General features: G+C 41.1%; 1 protein-coding gene across 1 annotated transcript in view; it reads right to left on the bottom strand.

Annotated features, from left to right (window-relative positions):
- Positions 1–5,827: 5,827 nt before the first annotated feature.
- Positions 5,828–25,066, bottom strand: part of ANKRD33B (ankyrin repeat domain 33B) — a 42,076-nt gene continuing 22,837 nt past the window's right edge. Inside the window, exons 2-4 of the mRNA XM_066326533.1 lie at positions 19,490–19,619; positions 13,704–13,844; positions 5,828–6,891 (exon numbers count right to left, since the gene is read on the bottom strand). Coding sequence (XP_066182630.1) covers positions 6,041–6,891; positions 13,704–13,844; positions 19,490–19,619 — 1,122 coding nt within the window. The 3' untranslated portion in view covers positions 5,828–6,040. The remainder of the gene's footprint in view (positions 6,892–13,703; positions 13,845–19,489; positions 19,620–25,066) is intronic.

A 25,066-nucleotide genomic window follows, 5' to 3' on the forward strand; every position in this document is an offset into this window, starting at 1 on the left:
TTATCTCTTCTTTGGACAGCTGGCACACAGCACTTTTTCCTTGGCTTTCTCTGAGAAGAGTATCCTAGTCAGTCATGCAAATCCTGAGACAACTGAGAGTATTTGAGGCTCCTAAGTGGGAAAATTTCTGGGGAATGCTTACCCTAGAATGTGGAGGATGCAGTTTGGGTGTACAACCAGAAGTACTGCCCATCAGTCACCATGACCCAGACATCACACAGCAACACCAGGTTCTTGTGGCTCAGCCTGTGGTACTTGAGAGTTTCTCCTAGCAAAGAGCAGGAGCAGATTCTCATGAGGGCTGGAAACACTTCAGAAGCCAAAAAAGGCTCTTGCAGGAGAGCTGGGAAACGACAGGCAAACCCTGTTCATTGTGCTTGTGAACATAAAAAAAGAGAACAATGCAGTCAATCATGCGAAGAATAAACCCCACATTTTTCAAAAGCCACAGGTGAGAAACTGATGGTGTAAAACACCCACAAAGTACATTTTTATGAACGTGTTAGTGGAATTTCTGTTTGCTAATTTATTTTTTTTTTTTTTGAGAGTAAAACAAAGGAAAATGAGTTTAATATGGCTGGTCTGTTTGGTTTTATTGCTCAGCACACAAATGTTTTATTTCACTCATATGAATACACTTCAGGAGGCTGCAACTGCAGCTTTTTGAAAAGGATACCAGACGGTCAAAGACCACACTTCCCTTGCACAGAAGTTGGGTAAATGCTGCATGACGACTATTGCACTACGCTTCCCTGGGAAAGCAGCCAAGCTGATAGTACAGCACGTCTGCTTTCAGTACAACCATGTTGGTATATTCTTTTGAAATGCTACTTCACCTTGATTTGGAACAGAACTTTTAGTGAGGCCATTACTTAAATTCCCCATTCACTTATTGATTTGTGTCCCATTAACACCCTCACACAAAAATGCAGAACACCTCCACACTACTGGCTTCTGCAAAAAGCTGGCTTCAGTATAGTGGCAGCAAACACAAGGAAACTTTAACTCCCTGCTGCTGCATGTGGTGTGAAAGTAAATATTTTATCACCTTTGTCAGCAGAAAGCTGTGCACAGAGACTGAGGAAGCACCTTTGGTGGTTAACACGCTCTGAGCTGACTGCAGTTACTATGGCACCAAGAGTAAAAACCCCATTGGCACGCACATCCACGTGCACACACACGGAGGAGAGATGTCCCAGCAATTCCTGTGCCCCTTTCCTGATCCACATTTACAGGAGCTCACTGCTCCATCAGCGCCTTGTGAGAAACCACTGAATGCAGGCAGGATGGCACCTGCGAGCACAGATTTTGCACATCTGCCTCTGGAGGGTTTCTGTTCATTTTCTGTCTGTTTGGGAGGAAGGGCTTGGGCAAAGAGGCGAACTGTCATTCGTGTGGGAAGCTGCTACAATGGGAAAGGGAAAATGAACCACCTGAACCCATTTTCCCAACCTCTTCTGTTTCCCTGAGAGACAACTAAAACAGCAGCATTTGACCCACTAATTATCCACAAACCTGTGTACAGTTTTATAGATGTAAAAGCATGCTGCAACCATTGTAAACTCAAATGTGCCAAGAGAAGTGGCAAATTTAAACCTGACTAGGCAAAATTAATGTGCATAATAACTTTAATTATCCAATGAAGTACAGTTTTCATATAATCCCCTGCCTCTTCCCTTGCAAGTGCTCCACAGTGTTCAGTGAAAAGGCAGCTGGTTTGTTTTCCCTTTGTAGCCTCTGTAATATACCCTGAATGATTTGTTCCACTTATAGAACAATTATTTAATACTGTTTTTTAATAGACAGTCATCATTAACATATATAAGGGCTCCACATTACCCTCCACTATGAGATAAGAGGCTTTTCATATGTATATATGTTAATAATAGATATTAAAATTTTAAATTATCTATCTATATATATATGTTTTATATATGTATCTCATTATTATATATGAATGATGTTTGTGCGTGCCTGTGTTACCTGCAAGTAGTTTTATAGGTATGGTTAAGTGTAATACCATGTATAATTAAAAATAACTTAAAGATATAGGTGTTTATATAGGTGGAGAACTGATTTCGAGCATCCAGTTTTCCAAGTCTGGAAAATTTAGCATATTTAGCATTATAAAGCACATCTCAGTCTCAGCATGGATTTGGCTGATGTAATTTATACTACCCAGTCATAAGCAGCTCCACAGCCAAAGCAAAAAGGGTCCAGAGTTCACAAAGCTTTTCCATAAATGCTATATTTAGCTGTACATAAGAATTCACCAAACAGAAGAAAATTCCTGTTCTCCAAAATGAGTTGGCCCTTCTCATTTTCCAGGCTTCTTTTCTAATACTGAGACAGCCTGTAATGCCTTTAGAGGTATCTATGAATACTTTTTGGGTTTTTTCCTTACTTGGATGATGCCCAGCACAGTGGCTGGAATTGGGTGATGGCGAAGATGGTGCCTTCCTGCAGGAAGGATACTGGGAACCTCCAGGCTGAAGCTATCTCTCACCAGGGATGAGAGCACAATATAATTTTAGAGAATGTTGGGAAGCAGTTGGACTTTCACCTTCCATTGTCACTGTTGTTAAATCCCTGTTAGTACAGTTACTGCAGATTTGAGTTGGCCCATGGGGCTGGGAGTTTCCTGGGAGCATCGTGGTGAGATGTTCCCAGGGTACTGAGACAAGGAATGGCTGTGATAGCAGACACAGTCCCTGCTCCAGTTACAACACTCCAGGGCATTCTTCTTCTAGTATGCCACACTACACACTGGCACTGAAGGCAGGTAGAAAACCTCCCTCTGCCCTAGGAATTAAATAATGTTCCTTTTCCCTCTGAGGAGTGTCTTTCTGCAGCAGCACCTTTGCCTTCCCTCAGGGGCTCCAGCTGCCTGGAGGTGCTGCCAAGGGTTTGCTTGCTCTTTTTTAGAAGGTAAACTGTGCTGCTTGAGTGACCGGGAGCAACCTGAAGTGCTGCCAGTATTGCCTGAGATTTCATAGTCATGGATCTCTTGGGGAAAAAAATATCCACAACAAAACACAGATCAAACCACTCTGTGCTGAAATCCAACAGAAATCAAATCCTCCTCGGCAGCAACAGCTCAAGGGGGCAGATGGCTGAAAGCAAGCCAGGTTTGCCTCCTCCTCCTCCACAGTGGTTTGCCACAGGTTTCAGGAATGTTTTGTGGGAGCTTTGCCCACTGCAACCTTCACACAGGTAAGACAAACAGCAAGTGAGGGGGTGCAAACTTTATGGTGAGGACAACGATGAAGAGGGGAGGATAGCTGGGAACAGTGAGGCAGCAGGGGAGGAAGGCAACGGGGACACAGAGACCTGTGGCTTGCACTGCCAAAACTAGCAAGAGCAAAGCTTTATACAGATGCCCCAAATGGAGTCTCACTCTCTACAGGACACTGGGAGACCACCTGCTTGCAACAGAGCAACATGGACACAGGCCAGCAAAGCAATGATTGCTCTCTCAATGACTTCTCTGTCCAGCAAGATGACCATTGAAAACTGGATGGGAAACAAAAGTAATAGTTTGCCTTAACTCCTAGGGAAAAATTCACAAGAGGTGGAAGTCAACCCACAATCACTCCTTCCAGGGAAACCAAACTGCTTTCAGGTGATGCTGATGAGTCCTTTGGTGAAAGTGAATGGGCTTTTGGATCCACTGGAAAGCGAAAGGCAGCATCCCCAAACCCCTAGGAAGAACAAGGGTGCCAAACAAGTTTAACAGCTTATGCCTCTTTTAATGGAAATATCACATTTATGCACATAAACACAGTAAAGTACAAAGGATTAGAAAACAGGCTTAATTTCCAGCCCCTAATTCTAACATACTACACGTTAATCCCTGAGAGCACCTGTCAGTTATCGGTCTCTTGCAGGTGGTACTGAAAGTGCAAATTCAAGTGCTCAGCTGCAGCACATGTTGCTTTTCAGAACCAAATCTGAGTGCTAAATCTTCAAAACCCTGGGTTGGCAGTAAACAAAAAGTAACAGTTAAACCATTCTTATCCCACCTACCAATTTGAAATCTACCCTGAAACCTTTGCCACAGACAGCCAAAATATTGTCTTCCTGCTTTCCAAAGAAATGAGTTCAGCTTGTACTCTGGTCACCCCAAAGCCATTACAAGACTGGTGCCTATGAATTGCACAGCACTGATGCACTTGCAGATTAAAATGCTCCTCATCTTCCCAGGACTGGGCAGGTGTATTGGCAGGTGCAAATTCTTCCAGCTCTGACCTAGGAGGCTACATGGCAATGCAGTCTGACCAGCACAGAAGTACAAAGAATAGGCTGCATGGAGAAATCCTTATTTCCCACATCTGTCCTAACCTCTGTCAGACCCCACAGACAGGAAATGGCAGTGCTGATCTGGGCACTAGTTTCCAATCAACTGAATTTATTTCTCCCATGACATGCACAGTCTCATTACAAATTCAGTGGGTCTGTGGCCATCCTTTGTGCTGTGGGACTAAAGGATAGAAAAGTTTTCCCTCTCTTTAATTGAGGGGAGAAACTGGCGACAGCAGCAGCAGCAGCAGCTGGGGTCTGCCTGGGCTCCAGTACAGCAACACCTTCAGGAGGATACACTGCAGCACATTTCAGTTCAAATGTGTGCAAAGCCTGGGCAAAACCTTACCCTGAGCATGTGCTCTATGCTGTTTGCATTGGCCCTCTACTTCTGTGAGTGTGGTCTTTCTCCAGCAAGCAGCAGATTTACAGCCCTTCCTTACCAGAATTTGCCAGGGCTTGGCTTGCTGTTCAGGCTGACTGCTGGTACAACCAGAGGATCCCTTAATGTAGAGCACAAAAACCTGCAGCAAAACCCCGTGGGAACTGCCGCTTGGAGATGCACTTCCATACTAGGGAAGGTTTTCTCCCAGTGTAGGGAGAGAGGGGTGAGGTACTGCCATCTTTGGGTACCCAGAGGTGTCGTACCAAAGCTTACAGTGACATCTGGCCACATCAGAGCTGCCTGGCACTGCACCTCTGACTGGGTATTCACAGCATGTAGCTGCACTTGACACCTGGGAATGTTGCTTGAACCTCTGAAAGCTGCATAAAATTCTGTTCCTGGCTATATTCTGGAAAGGCTCACAATAAACCTGGTGAGTTTTTGAAAAAAGAACTTAAATATCAACCTAAAAAAATATCCACTGTGCTTCACCATCTCCTTTATTTCACAGTTAAAAGCAATGACAAAAAATTCCCTGAGACTAAAGAGGAGAAAACAGATAACAGGTAAAGGGAAATCTAGTGGGGGAGGCAAATCTTAGGTGATGGTGGCAATCAAAAATTGTCTCATCTTCTGTGTTTCTTCAAAGAAATCAGTCCCTACACCTCATTTATACTTCAGAAGATGTGAATACCCCAACTGTAGAGGTATTTAATATTAAGCCCTTTTTAGATTCATCACAGCAAACAAAAGCATTAAGAACTTCATCCATATGGACTGTATAGACCTGTAGGCTTTAATACCTGTACTTGAAATCTGTTTACTGGTATAGAAATAAAGTGCTTAGTATATCCAAAACAATTGTAGACCTGGATTTTCACTGCCAACCAACACTGTGATAAATTTTAAACTTTTAATTATTACTATAAACCTTTGCAATATGTCTACCTAAGGAAGGAAAGGGAGGAATGTCTAGTGTCAAAAACACAACTCCTTAATTTCGTCCATTACAAAACGAACAAACACAAAATATGATCATTTCAAACATGTTTTTCAAGCTGTTTCACAGTCATTCACCAGGAGCTGGAAAAACAGGCATCCACAAGAGGACTGCACAGCTTGGAACATCCCTTCAACAGACCGGTAAACCTTGTAAGTCTTCCAGCTCCAAACACCTTCCTGCTCCACCATCAGACAAGCTGTGGCACAGCCCTTGCTGTATTTCTGCTCCTTAAAGGCGGTGACTCAGCATTCCAGCGCCATGAGCAGTGGGCATGCACAAAGGCATTCAGTCTGTTATCTCGCTAGGATAACAAGACCAGCGGCTCAAGAACCTCCTCAGGAACTGCCCTTAAATCAGGTCCTGCTCTGGGCAGGAGACACCTGTCGTGGCTTTTGAGCCTCTGCTGCTCTGTTCTTCTCCTGCTCCTCTGCCTTCCTCCGCTCCTCTTTCAGCTCCTTGTACCTCCATTTGGGAATCTGCAGATAGGGGTCGTCCTTCGCACTGCTCCTCCTTCTCGCCTTTTCTGGCTGGAAGGTGGGTGGAGGAGCCTTGCTGACACGGACTTTGGGGATGACAAATCCCGGCCGGACGCTGCTCCGCCGAAGCAGGTGGAGTGGCAGGAGGCTTGCTTTCCTCGTGGCTACTGTGCTCACTTGGGACATGGCCATGCTGATGGGCTGCAGGCTGGCTCGACGCTCCTTCTTCTTGGGGATCACCGTGACTTTGGAGTTCTGAAAGAGCTTCTCGTAGTTGCTAACGTGATCTTTGTCTTGAGATCGGATCTCCTCTGCTCTCTGCTTCCTAAGGATTTCCTGCACAGCCAGTCTGCGTTTCCCCACACAAGGTGGGCTGCCTGGGCACACAGTCCGGCACGCCAGAGCGATGAAGGGACTTCCCAAGCTTGTTGTCACCTTCACCATGTGGTCAAGGACCCCGTCCTCTTCCGGGCCGTAGAAAGACCGGAATGAGACAGCCGCCCTCACGCATTCAGAAATCTTCTGCAAACAGCTTTTTGGCTCTGCAGCCTTGGCAAGAAGTTCCTTCATTTTTGGCCATTCTGGTTTATATTGATCAGAAAACTGTTCTGGGCATGGCCTGTCCATCAGCTTCTGCATGACGAAGGCAGACTCTGATCTTCCTGTGAAACAAGCCCATTCCCATGAAGTCAGTCCACGGCTTGGGTCAGTTGCATGAACATTTGCCCCTCAAAAGAAAAAGAAAAACAATTAGTGTTAATTAATTAAACCACCCACATTTCCATAGCTGTGATCAGAGGTGAATCAGGCAGATCTCTGCAAGAAAATGTGACATAAAATACACACTAATATTTGTGTCAAAGTGAACATGCAATAAGGACAGATCCGGTTCTTGACTTTGTGAACTCCTTATTTATTTAAAACAAGGTAAAAGACATTAAGACTGCCTATATGAAATTCTCTTAAAATTACAAATAATGAAATAATTAATTTCACCTGCATTTAATCCTGACTGGCATTTTAATATCCATAACTTGAGCTCACAAGAAAAGAGTCATAGATATGGAAAGAAACAATTCTCTACACAGAAATCCTTCCCCATATAGAATAGTGGACTTTGTACTGGTCACTTCCACTTGGAAGAAAGGTCTTAGGCTAAAGATCACAAATTCCATGAAAATATCCACTCACAGCTCACTAGGGGTAAAAACAGCAAATAAAATGTAATTACTTTCTTAAAAAGTATTAAAAATGGAAAAAAATGCAAAGTATAAAAGCAGAAATAGAGAAAACAACAAATGTGCAATTCATGCTCTCACATCTGAAAGGACCTAGTAGAATTAGGAAATGTTGAGAAGTTGTAACAAGGGTGATCAAATACAAGGAAAGTTTCCATAAATGTCGAAGAGTGGATAATGGGTGAGATGGACCTTCAGTCTGAGCCCAGAACAGCTGTTCTCATCTACCTGAGACTACCAGCCCTAAGGAAATGAAGTAATTGTTAGCCAAAACACTCTGTTATTGCCAAGGGGACCAGCCATAAGAGGCAGCTGGGATATAGGCTTCACAGCAGAGGCTTAGACATTTGAAGTGTTACGTCCTGGAAGGAAATTATTTCTAGTGGCCTATCCTCCTCCATTCCCAGTTTATGATCTTTATCTCTCCAATTCTGACATCTGTCCCCATCACCATTCTTTTTTCTTTTTTTTTTTTTTTTTTTCATAAATTTCTGCATCCTTTTCCATCTTTGCATTCCTTTTGATCTCTCCATCCTCCTGTAAAACCCCATACATAGGCTTTTGTCCTTGTTCTTCACTCTTTTTTCTCCAAAAGTGTTCTTCAATATTTGTTTTCACTGTTCTTCAGGGAACTTGGATGCTTGAAGAGAGGATACAAGAGTGACAGGAGAAGCAGGCATGCCCTATGATATCCTTTACAACTTCTTTAGTACTGTATCCACATTCCTTGGCAACCAGAAGATTGCCGGGAAGTTCTCCCATAATATTAGGGTGGGACTGTAGGCATTTTTTAATGGGGGTGGCATGTGCCCAGTCCTGCTCACAGAGAAGAGCTCTGTAAAGGACACCAGAAGTTCAATTCAAAGTGCACCTGTGGAAGAATTGCTGCAGAACAACGAGCAGCAACAAGTAGTTTTGGAAGCTGAAATTAGCAGGACACCGTTGCAAATACCCAGCAGATTACAGCTGGTGAATGCTAAAGGATACAAAAGACCTGTCCAAAAACTGGCTTGATGGCGCCAATTAAAAAGAATCTCAGAGACATGTCAAGGACTTGACAATTGGCACCATATCCTGTGCTTTGCATCCAAGTGATGCTGGGCACACCACCTGGGTACACACATCTTGATGTTTTACAGTGTATGGGTATGAAGGTGAATGAATGAAATCAATAGGAGGATGAAGGAATACTCTCTGGTGTCAGGCAGACAGGTTCTTAAGCTGAAAATCCTTTGGTTTATATTCTGCCTTTGAACTTTGACTGATCTCAGGGGGAGCTTTGCACTCTCCAGTCTGCAGACTGTTCAGCAGATCTGCACCACGTTCCCTGTGACAGGCACTGGAACTTTGCCCAGCTGCCTTCAACATACTGAGCTCTGCAACATTCAGTCACGGTTTACTCATATCTCTGGCCCTGCAGATAATTTCTGGGTTTCTTCAAAGTGTTTAAAGCTGGCATACAAAGAACATTTGATTTATTGAAGAGCTTCTTTACCAGATGAAGGACCATTTTCAAACAGTCAACACAAAACTGACCTACACAGATCCTGTCACAAAAGTGACAGTCTGTCTCATTGCTTTGCAAGAAGATGTCCAAAGATCTGAGGAAAAGACCAGGGAACACCATGATAATTTTTTTCTGGATGGATTACCTTGGACACAGCACTTCAAACTAGAATAAGGAGGACGTGATAAAAGGAAAAGCAACCACCAACCAGTTTGTGATGGGTTCAGTATAACCTTTCCAACAAAGGGTGTTTTATCATTACAGGAAAATAAAGGCAACAAGAGAGCACGAGAACAGTGATAAACATCTCAACTTTAAGTCTATTACGTTAATTCCTACGTCTCTGAGAAAATCCCTAAAGAGAAGATGCTGGAGACACAGATCAGGAATGGATGTGGAAGGAGACACCCTAAGCAAAATTGCTGATCACATTGTAATTGTAATTTAAGTGAAATTTGCAGAAAGGACCACTCAGAGAGAGAGCACCAGGGCACTGCAGGGAGTCAAGTATGGGCCCTGGACTGGAAGGCAGAAAGGAGCCAAAGAAGAGAAAGAGTCAATCAAATCAAAGAGTTCACGACCTGTGGATTTGAAGAAAGGATTGCAAGATCTCAGAGGCAGAAGGGTTTGATGAAGTTCATAACTGCAGAAATTACATATAAATCGGTGAGGGGAGGGAAAAAGACATTCCAAGACATGCCCTCCTGCTGAATTAACCTGTTCTTAAACCTCCCTACTCACACCGCCTATCTTCAAATCTCTCTCATCTCAGGCTAGCTTCTTTCCCTGGTCCCTTCTTAACACTTGGGAAGGAGTCTGAACTCCTTCCCAAAAGAGCTGACTGTGACTGTGGCAAATTATATGGAAATTGTTTCCTCAATGTACCCATAACAGGCAAGGCATTAATACAGGAAGAACAGTAGCTAAAGGAATTGTTTTCAAATATGAAATTTAATTCTCAGCTTGTAAACAAACAAGAGGTAGAGACAGCTGCTTAACATTATCTTCAAGAAAAAGTCATTCCAGTTCTGATATAGTGCAGCTGTGAGAATTTGGAGCAGAGTAGTTCAAAAAGAACAGTTTGAGAAAGTGCTCACTGGGGGCTCCCCACCTTTCCTCGGAGCTGCACTCAGCTCTGGTGCTGTGCCCTGCTGGTCTGGACCCTGACCCACAGACTTAATTTCTTGTTTGACCTCAGACCTACCTTGTCTCAATGAACTTGCCCTTGTCATGATGGATTTGCCTGGCAATGACTGCAGTGTCAGGTTATTGTCCAGGTTATTGTCACCAGCCCTGCCACGTTCCTTAAAGGAGCACCTTTGTTGATGAGGCTGGTGCTGAGGCCTTGCTGCCACCCTTGGCTCACCTCCTTCTGAGGAGAAGCCCATTCTTTCTGACAGATGGGTCCCCAGGTGTTTTGGATACTCTATTTCAGAAAACAATACTACAGAGTATTGAAATCCCAACCTTTCAACAGAAATCGATGGTGACTTTGTACCCTGTATCACAAAATCTCTTCTAAGTCATGATTTACCATAGTTTTATTGATTTCCTGCACAAATCAGGAGACATTCCTGAACAAACTTGTCATTCAGCAGAATGCCTTATCTGGAATACACGAGTAGTCATGTCCCTTTGTAAATGTGATAGCAGTCTTATTGAACTAATTGTCATTTCAGTGTAACTATAACCTACAAGTTTTCTTTCAGGAATGCTGCACTTGCCACTTGCCTTGCTTTTCCTAGAAGCTTCCCTGACGATCATTTTCAGCACAACTAATTTGAATATGTGTGCTCCTTTAGGATATAAATATCCTACTTTATTAAGACTTCACGTCCTTTTGAGATGCAAAACTGGCATCTTGGATTTTAAAGACAGGGGCTGAGGAGGCTCAGGCGCCTGTTCCCAGCCCGTTTCATGGGTGGTGTTTAAAGCTCAGTCTCCAGACCCAGGCCCACTCCGACAAGGTTACTAAGGCACACTGAGTTGAGGCTGGAGATCACAGCAGGGCTTGACACGTGAATAACAAGCGGCATTTCTGGCGGGCTCTCCTGATCAGCGCTGGCAGCAGCGCGGTGCTGGCAGTGCGACAGCCTGTGACAAACTGCCCGGGGGAGACCGGCCCTGCTCCCGCCGTGTGCTCACAAACAGCGCGTTCACATCTTCCAAAGAGCCCCTCTGAAACTGCGACAGCATGGCCAAGTGTCTCAGAGTGCCCTGATCTTGTAGTGATTGACCTTGGCCCCCCTCCACGAACTCAAATTTCAGAAAGAGCAGTCACTTTGGCAATCCAGCTCTGACCATCTGTCACACATTGCTGTTACCTCTTTCCCCATCTGACTGTGCTGAATCCATGCTAAGGCAGCTAGGAAGGTGAGTTATTTTGATTTGCTGACCTGCTGCATTGCCGTAAGTAGCTGGACATCAGCAGAGGTCTTACCCCAGCCATTGAACAGATACTGGGTTTAGAAACCTCCTGGCTGTAACTCTTTTCTAACCACACATAACTGCTTTGTAGCTGTGCAAGTAGATCCACAGCTGATGATAGGCGTTTCCCCTCTGTTGCCATCCATTTTTACAATTTAATAGCGAATTTTGCTGTTTTGTTTGTGAAACTGATTTTTTCACAAAATCTTTTAATAGCTTCTTTTACCTTCTTCAGCTCACCAGTATTTCTTTGTCAGCGCCCACTCAGCGTCCCTTAAGTCACAAACTACTTCTAAATCCATTCTGAATGAGCATTTCCCTCCTTCTCTCCCTCCATTTCACCAGACTATGAAAACACAGTGCTAAAAAATACTTAGATACTAGTATTAAAATATAAATACTTAGATATTAATGTTAAAGTGGGTGCAAGAAATTTACGACATGTCCTTTTTGGCCCCTATTTTGAGCTGAAAATGTGAGGAACTGCAAAGTACTCACTGAAACTGCGATTTAGAAAATCAAAAGTATATTAACTCACCAGATCTTTAGTTGGTGGGTGATCTGTGGTATCCTCACTATCTCTGATGCAAAAACAGGCTGATAGAACTTTCTGTAGGCAAACCCAAGATGGAGGCCAAAAAGCCATTTTCTGGCTGCCTAAAGGTTTGTTCTCCCCAATATTCTCTTTTCTTATGGATCATGGAAACAAGAAGTGGCAATTCAGAGGCCAGTTGCAGCAACCACAGCAGTGAACTTTGATAATGATACTTTTAGTATAAGAATCAGAATAAATACTGAGTTATTTACATAGCTGAAAGTTTGTGAAACAGCTTCCAGTGACCCAAACAAAAAGAACAAGCTTCCCTCAGATCCCTAGTGATAATAATAGGTCATGACACCATAAGGCAAATTTGACAAGTCAGGAGATCATAGGATTGAAGTTTCATTTTAAATGATGATTTATAACATTCACTGGAAAATTCTGAACTAGCATCTGCATGAAGTATGTGTGGGTCCAGAAAGTGCATCTGTTTCTGGCAGTGTTCAAGCTCTGACAGTAGTTTCATAATTTTTTGTAATAAAAAATTAAAATGAATGATCCAATTCCGAAGCCTTTGTTCCAGAATAAGAGGCTACAGAACCTAACAGAAAATAACACACCAGTTACCACATCATGTTTTCTGTGTCGTGTCAATATCTAAAAACTGGATATTATGAAATGAAGGACAGTAACATCACTATGCTTGATAAAATCATGTGACTTAAAATACACTGATTATGAGGGGTTAGACTCTTCTGACAGTGAAATCACTGAAATGAAACCCTTATTCAAGATCTCGCAATGAAATGGACTGTAGGACTCTTGATCTAGACAGTAACAATAGTCAGACTATTCATTATTATTCCCACAATATTTATGTCATGTATTTGCAACTGAAAAACAAGAATATCTACTAATCTAAACTAGTTATTTAATTATTATTTAACGGTTCATATACCAATTACTTCATAAAAAACCCCATACAATATTGTGGCTGAAGGATGCTGTATATTAGCACTTCTCTTGTAGAGGCTGTTGCCCCTCAGGCGACCTTCTGATTCTCCTCTCCAGGACCCCTTCACCTTGCAATGCAATACAGCTGGAGATTCAACAGCAGACAAGAGTGAAGAGCAAGAAACATAATTCCTGTTCTCAGATGTGAAGAGAGACAGGTGGGCAGAAAGAGACCTGCTCACTCCCTGTGCCACAGCTCCCTCCTCGCAGCAGCCACACACCTGATGGTGCTCTGCTGCCCATAAGCCTGGAGACCAAACTCAGAGTTGTAGAGGTATTAACAAAAAATGTAAGTCACGAAATTTCCCACCAGTGTTCTGTGAAGGGACGTGGCCCCTACACCTAGTAATGATGACAGAAGCTGGAGCCCCCAAAGCTGTCCAGTCCCCACCACAGTTGAAGGCAGAAATGGAGGTCTGGCTGTGGTCCCACCCTTGCACTGTCTGTCACACACAGAGACAGCTGCAAGCAACCTGCATGTCTTTCCCACCTGTGTCATGGATTTTATTTAAACCCTGTTTTACAGATTTTGATGATCCTACTCCCCAGACTCTCCTGGAGACAATCAATCTCATCCTCAGAGCTCTAGGAGAGCTCCTGGGTGAGTTTGTACAAGCAAACTGAGTGCTCCTGCAGCATGTGCCATCACTGCCTTGACTATAGCTTATTTCAAAGCTGCACCCATTTCCAGGGAAGGCTGTAGCACAGCACTCAGAGCAAACATCCCCAAGAGCCAAATTTTTTTGGCCTTTTTTTTTTTTTTCTTGGTAGCTGTTAGATGGTGACAAAGAAGAAGAAAAGCCCTTTGCATACCTGCCATCATCAAGGCTTTCACACATTCTGTTCGGCCCTGCATCGCAGATTTCATCAGTGCTGTGAATCCAAACGCATTCCTCTTCTCAATATCAAGCCCAGGAAAATAGTTCAACAGATAGTTTGTAATGGTTATGTGCCCTTTAAAGAAACAAAAAAGCACAGAAAATGTCACACAATGCCAGTGCTGTCTCAAGGATAAAACAGAAATTTACTCCTACAGGTCTGATAACTGTAAAATGCAGATAATTAATAAGATCTCTTTTCCATGTGTCCTCTTCCACTCATCGCAGTCATCAGCCTTAGGGTTAAGTGGGCCTTACTTGTGATCAGAATACTGGGATAGGAGGTGGAAAATCTGGGTTGCCACCTTCTCTTGAATTGGTCTTCTTTCTGAAAACTTAGTTTAAGGTAAGAAAATAATTGAAGACCAGAAATGGTGACTCTGAGGTTGCAAGGGGCCCCGGTTTCTTGACCCAGTGAGTAGCACTGCAGGGACAATCCCTACAGCTTATGGAAGAAAGGCCCATCACCAAGAGCAGCTGATTGCAAAGGTTCAGCTTTCTCCCTCCCCTGGTAAATTTGAGCCTTACAATCATGATGCTTCATTAAAATTGATGGCTGCACATAGTTGTTCCAGCCAATGATGCCATCAAACCATGCCAGGCCTGATACAAGAGAAAGGAATATTTTGTGTAGGATCCCACATTTTGTTTTTTCCATCTGACAGTGTAAAGCCACTTGCCTACTCCCCTACAGTTGGAAAATGGGATTGATGTTCAGTTTTGGTAGTAAAATAGATTATTTAAGTTCCGTTTCTAAAAGCAAGTGTTGTTGTCATTCATGTGGCTTGTATGCCAGGATAACTGGTGTCTACAAGGCTATACTGAGGAGCTGAACACATCTCTGGCTAAATGGTTGGAAGACCAATTAAGACATCAAATCTTTATAATTGGACTATCACATGAATAGCTAGTGCCATTACGACTCATTCAAAACAGTTTTCCCTTCACTTTTCAATCATTTTATGATGCTTTGATGCTCTATAAAATAATGCCGTCTGTCAGGCAGCTGCAACAATCACAATTTAATTAGTAGGAGTTGTAAAAATATTCTCTCATCTTGCTTTGCAGACCAGATGACTATTCTGTAATGCATGCCATTCAAATTCATCTAGAAATGTTACTGAAGCAGATTATAATTCATACAGGACAATTTTAAAAGTCTGTAGCATCACATCTGGTGTGGATTTCATCAGCAGCCACTTTGTACCAACACAGACCTCCATTTGTTTTGAAAAGCAAGTTAAGAATGTCTTTACCAATTAATTTGTGTTGCAGGTGTTACTCTTTCTCTCCTATAATTTTTTTGACTCTGTTACCTTTCTGCATAACTTGAGACTCTCATGAAGCCTGAGCAGACGTAGAGATAATGAAGATCAGATGAGCAAATCCAGAGCCAGAGAAAACCAAATAAAAAGCTCCCTGTACCTTGTGCAGTCTGGTGAGAATGATATATAAAGATTCAGCAAACCACAACAAGCTGAACAGAGCAAAAGTGAACTGGGTTCAGGGCAGGATCAAGTGACCCGGTCCTGCTTACTCAATACAGAGGTTTCAGCTTTACTGATTCTATGGCATAAAATCAAATCCCAGCAAGGAATCAGTTGCTACTGGGAGAATCATTGTGCCCAAATTGTTTTTCAGGACGTGCTCTGATTCAGTGATGTAGAATATGTGTCTTCATGAAGGTTTTGGAACAGCTGAAATCCTGCTTTTTGACTACAGGAACAAGAAACAGACTGAAACAAGTAGAAATAATAAGATGGAAGATTTTTCAGCCATTATTGCATCACAAAATATGTTTTTTCCTTTGCCAAAAGTATAATTACAGTAAGAGATGTTTTGTAAATCTGGGGTGATCCTAAGAATTAATCCTGAAAGTCTTTGCTTAACCAAAACTCTCCAGGAGACTAGAAATCAAACGAGATAGACAAATCAAAACTAGAAATCAAATGAGACAGAAAAAAAATACCATCAGTAAAATGAGAAAGAAAATCAAGACGTTTGTGATTCCCAGAAGTTTTGTGTCTCAGAGATTCCTGAAAACCACTTCAGTTTTAATCTGGAGGATCTTCTGTCTTCTGAGGTTTGCTTCAGAATTCCAGTTCCAACAGATACCAAATTCAAAGCAAACTCAGAGATGCCAAGTTTCAGTCCAAACCCTGTCATACACTTTTGATTTAATCCCATGAAGTTTGCTTTGGTCCTCCTGTGTCTGTGTGAACAAGCAGCCTGTACCTAGATCGTAAACTGGGTGAGCCTCCTGTGATGTAAAGTCTGCTGTGAAAAGTATGCAGCTCTAAAATAAATGAGCCTGGGCTCAGCCTGTTTGGTGATACTGAATTCAGAGCAGGCTTTTGCTGTTTGTAAGCCAGATCTACTTCCTACCAGAACTGGCATGCTAAGGGTTCACTTCTTCTCCCTGTGAGCCATATTTAGAGATCAGCACAGATGTCTGTAATAGCTTAATTCACTTAATTGCTGCCACAAAGGAGAGGCCTATAATGATGACAATATTACCTAATAGTCTGTGTAACACAGGCAGAAGGGTAAGCTGCTTAGTAAGGAAGACCCTTTGTCAAATACCATTTCTCTCCTGAATTGTACCTGCAAAATGCTTGTGTTTGGCCTGTGGGTAGGGAATGCTTTCTCCCAGATGGATGGAACCAAGGACATCTGGAAGACTTTATCCGCTGGGTGGTTTAGGTGTTTGTGTTCTCATGTCTTTCTTAATAAACAGAAACTGGGATAACTTTCAAATTTTTGTTCCCAGCTCTATAGGCTTGCCCCAACCTGGTGGCTGTAACATAAAACATCTATACTTTGTAAGCAAATACAACTCCCTCTGAACACCAGCGCATGCCATTTACTATACACTGATGTAGCTATGTCCCCAGTAGCAGCAGCAGAACTGAGGAAAAAAAAAAAAAAAAGTAATTTTCCTTATTTTCCTTTTTTTTTTAAATCACTTTCTTTCCTCCCTTTCTTTCCACTTGTTATTTCAATATCTTGCTTGTATCAATCTCCCATTTTTTCTGCATTGTCCTTGTAATGATGTTAAATGATTTTGCTTCTGCTTTAATAGCATCACCACCCATTTCTGGGCACCACCTTCTGCAGACTGCAGATATTATGCACTTACAGTTCTGGAAGGCAAGCTGTCTTCCAAAAGCGACATAAGAAATAGGAAATATTGAGAAAGCAGGTGAACAGACCAGTCATCAAATGTGAAATTTACAGACAAAGCAGAGCACTTCGTGGTTACTTTTCTATACTAACAAGCTTGTTAAGATGGAACTGCTTTTCACTGATCCTTCCAACCTGTCTTTCTCTCACCAGCCCATGCAGAGAACTTCAGCCCTAGATACTTTTATTGGAGGATGAGAATCTCAAATTATCAAAAGCAATATAAGCAATATGAGAAACGGAATACACTCATCTTCTGAGACTCTAGTTGCTCTTTAATTTAATCCTATTCAATTTAAGCTGATGCTCATATTTGATCATCATGTCTGGGCAGTCATGAAATGGCACAGGCAAGTGTGGGTTTTAAAATCCTCAGCACAAGTGAAGAGACCTCTCTGTCATCTCTTTTGGTATTATATCTTATAATACAGATGGCAAACTCTGAAACTCAAGGAACAATTCCTCAGGACCACACCTTTTTTCCCATCCATCTCCTCTTTGGGGTCGGGCCATACACGATGGCCCACGTGGCAGTGGATCATAACAAAAACAGCAGCGCTTTCTGAAACCTTCAAATACCACCTTACAAATACCTGAAATAATGTGGATTTGCTATTAGGCTTTCCACAGGAAAACCCATAGATTTGGTAAAAATAACAGCGATCTCAGAAAAAATCATTTTGCAAAAATGTAATTACTTTCACAGCCTAAAGTTAACCCCTCCCCCAACAAATAAATTCTTCACTAAAGGCAAGATTGCATAAGCTTTGCTTTCAGATCTTTATAATCCACTGCTCAGTGTTACTACTTAACATTCAGCAATAATTAAGCAGCATCTATTGCACTCTAACTCCTCCTGTGGTTGCAATGTTAGCCTCACAGTAATCTCTATTAACACTGCAGCAGTGTCTTGTGATAATTAATTAAATAACTGGTGTAAACACTGCAGCTCCGGATTAGCACAGGCAGGGGAAAACATCCAAGTTGTCAGAGGTTCGTATAAGCTTCTGTTGACTACAGTCATTTCCAGTTGCCTTTGGGGATCAATAACAAGTACTGGCAGAGAGTGTCAAGTCAATGTCAGCCCGCTGGATTAATTCTGAGCTCATTATCATGAGTTATAAAGGTCAAGAAGGAGGCAGTGTTAAACCTTTTTCAGTCCAAATTTATATTAGGGCAGATAAATAAAAGTGGATTAGTGTTTTGGAGACTTTTCCACCTTCCTTGGAAAGCTACTGTACTCGTGACTCTGCTGTGAATGTGGTCACGGCCCTTTCTTCCAGTATTCAAGACCCATCTTGCAGGAACTTTAGCAGAGCTCGCTTTTTGATACAACTCAAAGCAAGGTTAGGTACTACCTGGAAATGTCCAGTGGAACTATTACTAAATTGACATGAAAACCAAACTGCTCAAATCTTTAGAAGTGGTTTGCACTGTCCATTGATATTCCCTGATGGAAATTTGCTCCCTTCAGGCAGCCAGTGTGTGGGAGTGAGGGCTATGTCCCACGAACTCCCACAAACATCCCAGACTCTTCACGAGTCAGCAGACATGATAAAGACCAGCTATGCATTTCATGCATTTCATTGTAAAGTGACTGCCTTTGCAGAGTGCACTTGAAGGATGCAGAGGAAACCAGAGATGCAGAGCCACACAGCCCCTGGAACAGCTTTTAGACTACAAAGTGATGGCATCCTTCCTTGGAGAAGTTTTTCCTGATTTACATGCTTTAGCACTTTGTTAACGCTTGTTAGAGAAAACTAAAGCTTCCCTTAAAGATTAAAGCACAGCCCTTCAGTTTTAACAGAAATAATCAAAGGATTGTTTTCTATCTGAACACTGGAAACAAGGAACCCTCCTGGGAGTTTCTCTTACATCTACACGATCTGTTACACTTGTTCACTGAATATTACCATGCTGGGTGGGATAAAAGAAAACCTTGTGCTAAATCCTGCTCTGACTCCAGCCTGCATCAGGATTTTAACATGGCTGATGTGGATATCAGCTGTTACAAAAGGATCATCGGCAAATACTAAATCCTGCTGAGGTTTTTTATTTTTTGCTTTTTAACTGTGGAGTGGATGAAGACTGCTTTAGCAGCTAAGGTATTTCTTAATGATGATATGTTTCCTACAGTTATCAATTACTGGACACCCTCTGGAGTAGGTGCAGCAAGTATGGGAGAAAAACACTAATGCAGCACATGACACGTCCACAGTGTTCAATTGTTGCTTGCCAGAGCAAACTTTGGAAAATCACCTGAAAGGAACAAAGCACTATAATACTGCACACTTGGGATGAAATTTTTCATTATTTTAAAGTTAAAATAATTAATGATATCTACTAAAAATGTATAGCTTTTGCAGCCTTGATCTACTGGATAGATAATACTGTAGATTATTAGTTCAAAGAAAATCACAACCAACCTTACACAGAATAATTTCTTTCAGGGATTTGAAAAAAATCCTAAAAAAATGTAGCCTAAACACACGCTCCTCCCAAGACCCTGCATGTAAGGGGTGATACAGAGAGCCTTACCTGCCTGTGCAGCTGTAATTAGAGCCGTGTTCCCTTCGTTGTCCTGCCAGTTCACGTCAAGGTGAGGGCATTGTGCTAAGGCTATTACAATATCCACATAACCTTGGTAACAGGCAACGATAAGACCATTCTGTAAGCAAAATATAAAATGAGAGTTAGCTTTGCCAGGCTGAGAAAAGTTCCCTACACAAGCTTACTAGACAGCTTTTTAAAATTTTTTTCCAGACTGAAGAACTGAAAAGGTGCCAGCACAACTAGTGATCAGCTCCAGGCACAATGTTCAGATCCAAAACACTCCTTTTTATCTCTGCCCTTTGGCAAGTAATGTTTGATACTCCTCAGAAATACCTAAGAGAGTAGGTATTACATTATGCTACATGCAAAGTAACTGTTTATAAATGGCTTATGCTTATATGGCTATATACTCAATACCCAAATGAGAATAAATCTGATTTTATTGTACAATAAAATGAACCCAGCAGGTAAGATGAACTGGACCTGCTCTGAATATTAATTCCCTGAAAAACGACTACTTGTTTCATGAAAGGGAAGTGGTAGGCAGGAGTTGTGTTCATACTTCCTGTTGCTATCTTTAAATAATTCAAATTTCCCATTAGAACCATGCCTCGTTTTTTTATAATCATAAATAAAATTAAATTGCTTTTAGAGGTCCTGTTTAATGTGCTTTATGACAGCTGGAGGCCGTAAAATTTCCAGGAGGAAGCCAAGACAGGAGGTAAACCTTGTAACTGCGCTTGGTACCCAGATAGTGTTTCACTCCACAGCAGCAAACTGACAGCTTCCCTAAAATACAGCGAAATACCACTTGCCATTAATTAAATGGAAGCACAGTGCTTAATCCTGGCTGCTCCCTTGGCCACTGGGATTAAAGCCATTATCCCCAGTCTTGAGGATTACTTGGGCAGCCCTCGCTCCCCTGCCGGGGCTGATGGGTGCGGAGGAGGGCGGCCGCAGAGAGATCAGCGCTCCTCTCGCTCCCTCTCTGCCGCCGGGGCGTTCTCAGAGCGCCCGAGCCTCGGGCTGCTGAAAGGATGGGCAGGGCAGAGACACACACCTCAGACTGCCCCGTAACCCCGACGGCCCGAAATGCACTTCACACTAAAAACCTGCAAGGACCACCTGGTTATGAAAACAGAATGGCCCGCCCTGACGACTCCATCATTCTTCTCTTGCCTACACATTCTCCTTGTATCTCTTCCCCATAGACATCACTAAGACAGAAGTGTTCGCCAGACGACAGCTCTGGCTTCTGATTTATTGTCATCTTAACCAGCTAGTTATTCATTCAGTGTCCTGTTTCTCTGGCATTCTGGGTAGTTCTGTTGGCTGAGGTGGCAAAAGCCTTCATTGAGATCCAGGAGTGCTATCTCCCCTTTAGGCTGTTCACAGGCTACGTTGGTTATTTCTCAATTACATCTTTCAATAAAATAATTACTCTGCTTTCTTTTGTTCTCAATTCACTCTTGCTCTCAGCATGAAGCAACACCTACCACTAGTTTATAAAGAGCATCTTCATTTCTTTGTGAAGAGCCTGTAATACTTCAAAGCCTTCTATTGAAATTGTACAGAGGATTCTGCCATAAGTCATATATTTTCCTTTTTTTTTTTTTTTTTTTTTTTTTTTCTTTCTTTTCTTTCTTTCTTTTATTTTTTTTAGCTAAACAGATATACTTTCCTGGTGGGACTGTGCAGATTAATCCAAGTTGTACTGTAAAACTTTTTTGCTTTCAAGAAAAATGTGTCAATGTCCATTATAAGGACTTGAGCATTACTTTGATTCTTTAATAATTTAATTTTTCAACTGATGATCAGGATATAGGTCTTTACAACTCCAAAAGCTGTGCAGATTTAAAGCACCATGCAGTCATTCAGTAAAATGTCTGTTACTTATGATAGCAGAAAATTAAGTTTACAGTTGTTTGGAGACCAAAAGCTTTTGAGAATAAGAAGAGAGATTCTATTGTTCACTGAAAAAAAAGAAAAAAAAGGCATTTTTGAAGATAGTTTCAAAAAGACTGTAAGAATAACTAAAAATAGATATAATCTTTAATGAAAAAAAACACCTACTTTACCCCATATCTGGAGGATATTTTTGCAGTATATTTTCACAGGACAATTTTTGTTCTAAAAATAGTTACCAGATGCTTAAAGTAAGTTCTTTCATTTGTTCTCTTTGTAAAAGAGTAACGTTAAAATATTGTAAAAATAAAGTAAGATATTGTAAAAAATTTATAATGAACATTAGTTTGGGGTGATTCTTTGGTAGGTTTTGTTGTTGTTGTTTTGGGGGGTTGTTTTGTTTTGGTTTTGTTTGGTTGGTTGGGTTGGGTTGGGTTTTTTTGCAAGAGGTTTTGGCATTGCAGTATTGAGGAACTTTGTCCTACTTTTAGTGTGTACCTCCATCAGATAAGAATTAATGCATCTAATACTGGCATTCTGATATCAGCAGATACGAGACTCAAATTATCTTCAAATCAATCAAACTCACTCACTATTCTAAATCTAATAACCAGAAGGATTAGTTAGGTGTCAACATTTTCTGAAGTTTATTTTCCAAAGATGCTATCAAAGACTGCTTGCTTAAGGATAAAGAAAGGCAACAGAGAGCAGGAGCTTTCTGAGGGATTACATGATGCAGTAGCACAGAAAATCATCCTTGAAGAACAGTTTTACAAATCTGAACTGGGCCAGATAAGAGTGTGAGAACCCAGTATTCGGTGAGGTGTATGCCCAGCAGTCCCCGGTTGAGAAGCAAAAGAAAGCAATGGCATGAGGACATAAAAACAAGTCCCTTCTGTAAAGCTGATGTGGTTTTTTCCACTCCTTGCAGGCCTATGGGGAGGTGGGTGAGACAGACTGCTTGCTGAGGGACTGCTTTCCTTTGCATAACCCTTCCAAACCTTTCAGATACTGAAATGGGGTGCAGGAGACTGCAGCCTTACTATGAAAGTTGCAATAAATTTCTGGATTTGATGCTTATTTCCCAAATCCTCATGCAATGATTCAATGATTACTTGTATTATCAGGTTGCTTTTTTTCCCCTTTTTTTTCCCTTTCTGACCCTGTCTATATCCTGCCTGCTGAAAGCTGAAAGTACAAACAGATCAGCCAGCGTGTGCAATCAGTCAGTATCAAAGCAAGTTATTAGTCCGGAATCTTTAAGTTCATACACCAATAAATACTATCATATATTAAAACCTCCTTCAACAGTTCTCAATTAATAAGTGATACAAAATCGCCTCCTGCAAATTGCCTTTTGAAGCAATCAATAACGCAGTAGCCTGTATCACAGCAGTATGCAGGAAAATACAGCTGTGCATTTAATGTAGTTTCAAAATCTAAAATAAATTGGTTTTAGTTAGAAAATACTGAACCTGAACAATCTGATTGCCCTGAGAAGAGAGGTGACATTAATATTCCACCAAAGGTATCCATTATTCTGCTCCTTATATAAAAAGCCACAGTGCAATTATGAAATGGTAAGTGTACATGGAAAAAAAAAGTATTTTTTTTAAATTGAATCTTACCATTATTTTTATCAGTAAGATCAATTCTCAGAAGTATTCACTACTTATGAAAGCTTTAGGAGAAAGGAAGATTGATAACTTTTAAAAGTATGTCCTCTGCCTAAAAGGTAGATGCCTTCAACAGCATCCTTTTCCCTTCCTTTCCGTATGTCCTCAAACACCACTTACTTTAAATAATAATAAAACTCAAACTATTCCCATTAATACATAGTAATAAACATCAATTATTAGACTGTGTAACTGTTCATGTGTCACAGCATGCAAGCTCAGTATCCCTGCTTTTCAAGGATACTCTGTTATCTGGCTTGTCTCTCCCAATCAGTAGCCGGGCTTGCTGCCCATCATTCTCCCAGACCAATGTAACAGATCCTCTGTGCAAAAGAGATGTAAAATATGAAACAGGGTTTGCAACAGATCCTATTTCATTTTTCAAATACTGCACACAGGCCCTGTGTGACAAACAAGAAAGTGTGAGTCATCCATCACACCAACTACATTAACATCTACTGTCGTTTTTCCACAGAAGGGGAGGTTGAAAGTCAGCTCAGTAATGGTTTTTTCCCAAATAGAAGCCACAATACTTTCAGGTGTTGGGGGCTCTATTTTTCCCCTGTGGAATATTTGACATTTCACAGAGCTTTCCCACAGTTTTTCTGTAGTATATGATATATCTGATTTTTTGTTTAACCAGCACAGTTTTGAAAGATCCCCTTTTGTTTTGAAATGACAGCCAAATTAATAATATTTAGAATATATGACAAAACGGTCTCAGATAAACTACTTGTTTTCCATATATTCCAAATAAAGTATAACTACTTTCCTTATTTTCTTCTCACAGTACACAAATTAAAATTAAAGTAACAGGCATGGGACTACCTGAAGTTAATCAGAGGTTGCAACACCTTCCTCAAGCAGTGAGTCTTCTGAATCTGTTTAATATGATAATTCTTCATGGGCCTTTGATTTCATGCAACACTGGATTAGTGCTGCCACTATGAAAATAAACTGTTTTGCTCAGCTGTGTTGACTAATGATATAATAACATGACTGATTAAGTGAGGTCATGGATATCTCAGGAGACAATTTTATAAATCAGATATTACGACAAAATTACTGATGTAAAGCTATTTGTACACTAGATCATTACAGATAATAGAGATCACAAGAAATACTCAAGGTTCAATACTGAACTCAAGCTGAACAAGCAAATCACATACAGCATGCAATTAATTTAGCTTTTAAAATGTTCTCTTCGGGCAACTTGTTTTCCACCAAGATGCTGAGAATGAAAACAGCTTATTATAGTTTTTTGCCAATTATCCCAGACAAAACTGAGTCTGGCAAAAGGCTAAATTGGTATTACCCACTGCTCTCCACAAGCACTGTGATAAACAACTGTCCAGTTTGCTTTGCATGCATCTGTAAGTACTGATGACAATTCTGCAAGGTTAGTTTACTAGCAGTGATTAAAATCACATGTAATTGAATTAAATGAGATAATGATTCATCGTAATCCATAATCACATGCAAGGACAACAGTGAAAATTAAGTCTAATTTAACAACATGTTATGAAAAAATATCAAAAGTAGTAGAAATGAAAGAAGAAAAAAATAAAGAAGTAAAAAGTGTTGAAACGTTTTCTTGTTGATTCATTAAAATAATAATTCATATGTTTAATATTTTGTCTTATACAAAAAATCACACCATAACACAATTTTATACATAACCATAATTCTTGTACAGCGCAAATTTAAAATATCAAAATCAGGTCAAGTATTCAAAAGTAAATCTCCCAAAATCATTTGAGGGTAATTAAGATAATTCTGATCTCCACTAAAAGCTCTACAATTGTGTGAAACTTAACCCCAACAGAGATTCTAAATGTTGTATTAAAAAAGAGCAAAATGTACCACTGAGCACCATGATCTGCTATATACTAATTTTTGCATCATGCACAAAAACCTTCCAGTATAAGAACGGCAGTCTGAGAAACTTTCAAAAGTGGCTTGAGCTTGTCTTTATATTTGG

This window comes from Sylvia atricapilla, chromosome 1 (genome assembly GCF_009819655.1).
Source record: "Sylvia atricapilla isolate bSylAtr1 chromosome 1, bSylAtr1.pri, whole genome shotgun sequence".
In the NCBI taxonomy this organism is placed as follows: Eukaryota; Metazoa; Chordata; class Aves; order Passeriformes; family Sylviidae; genus Sylvia; species Sylvia atricapilla.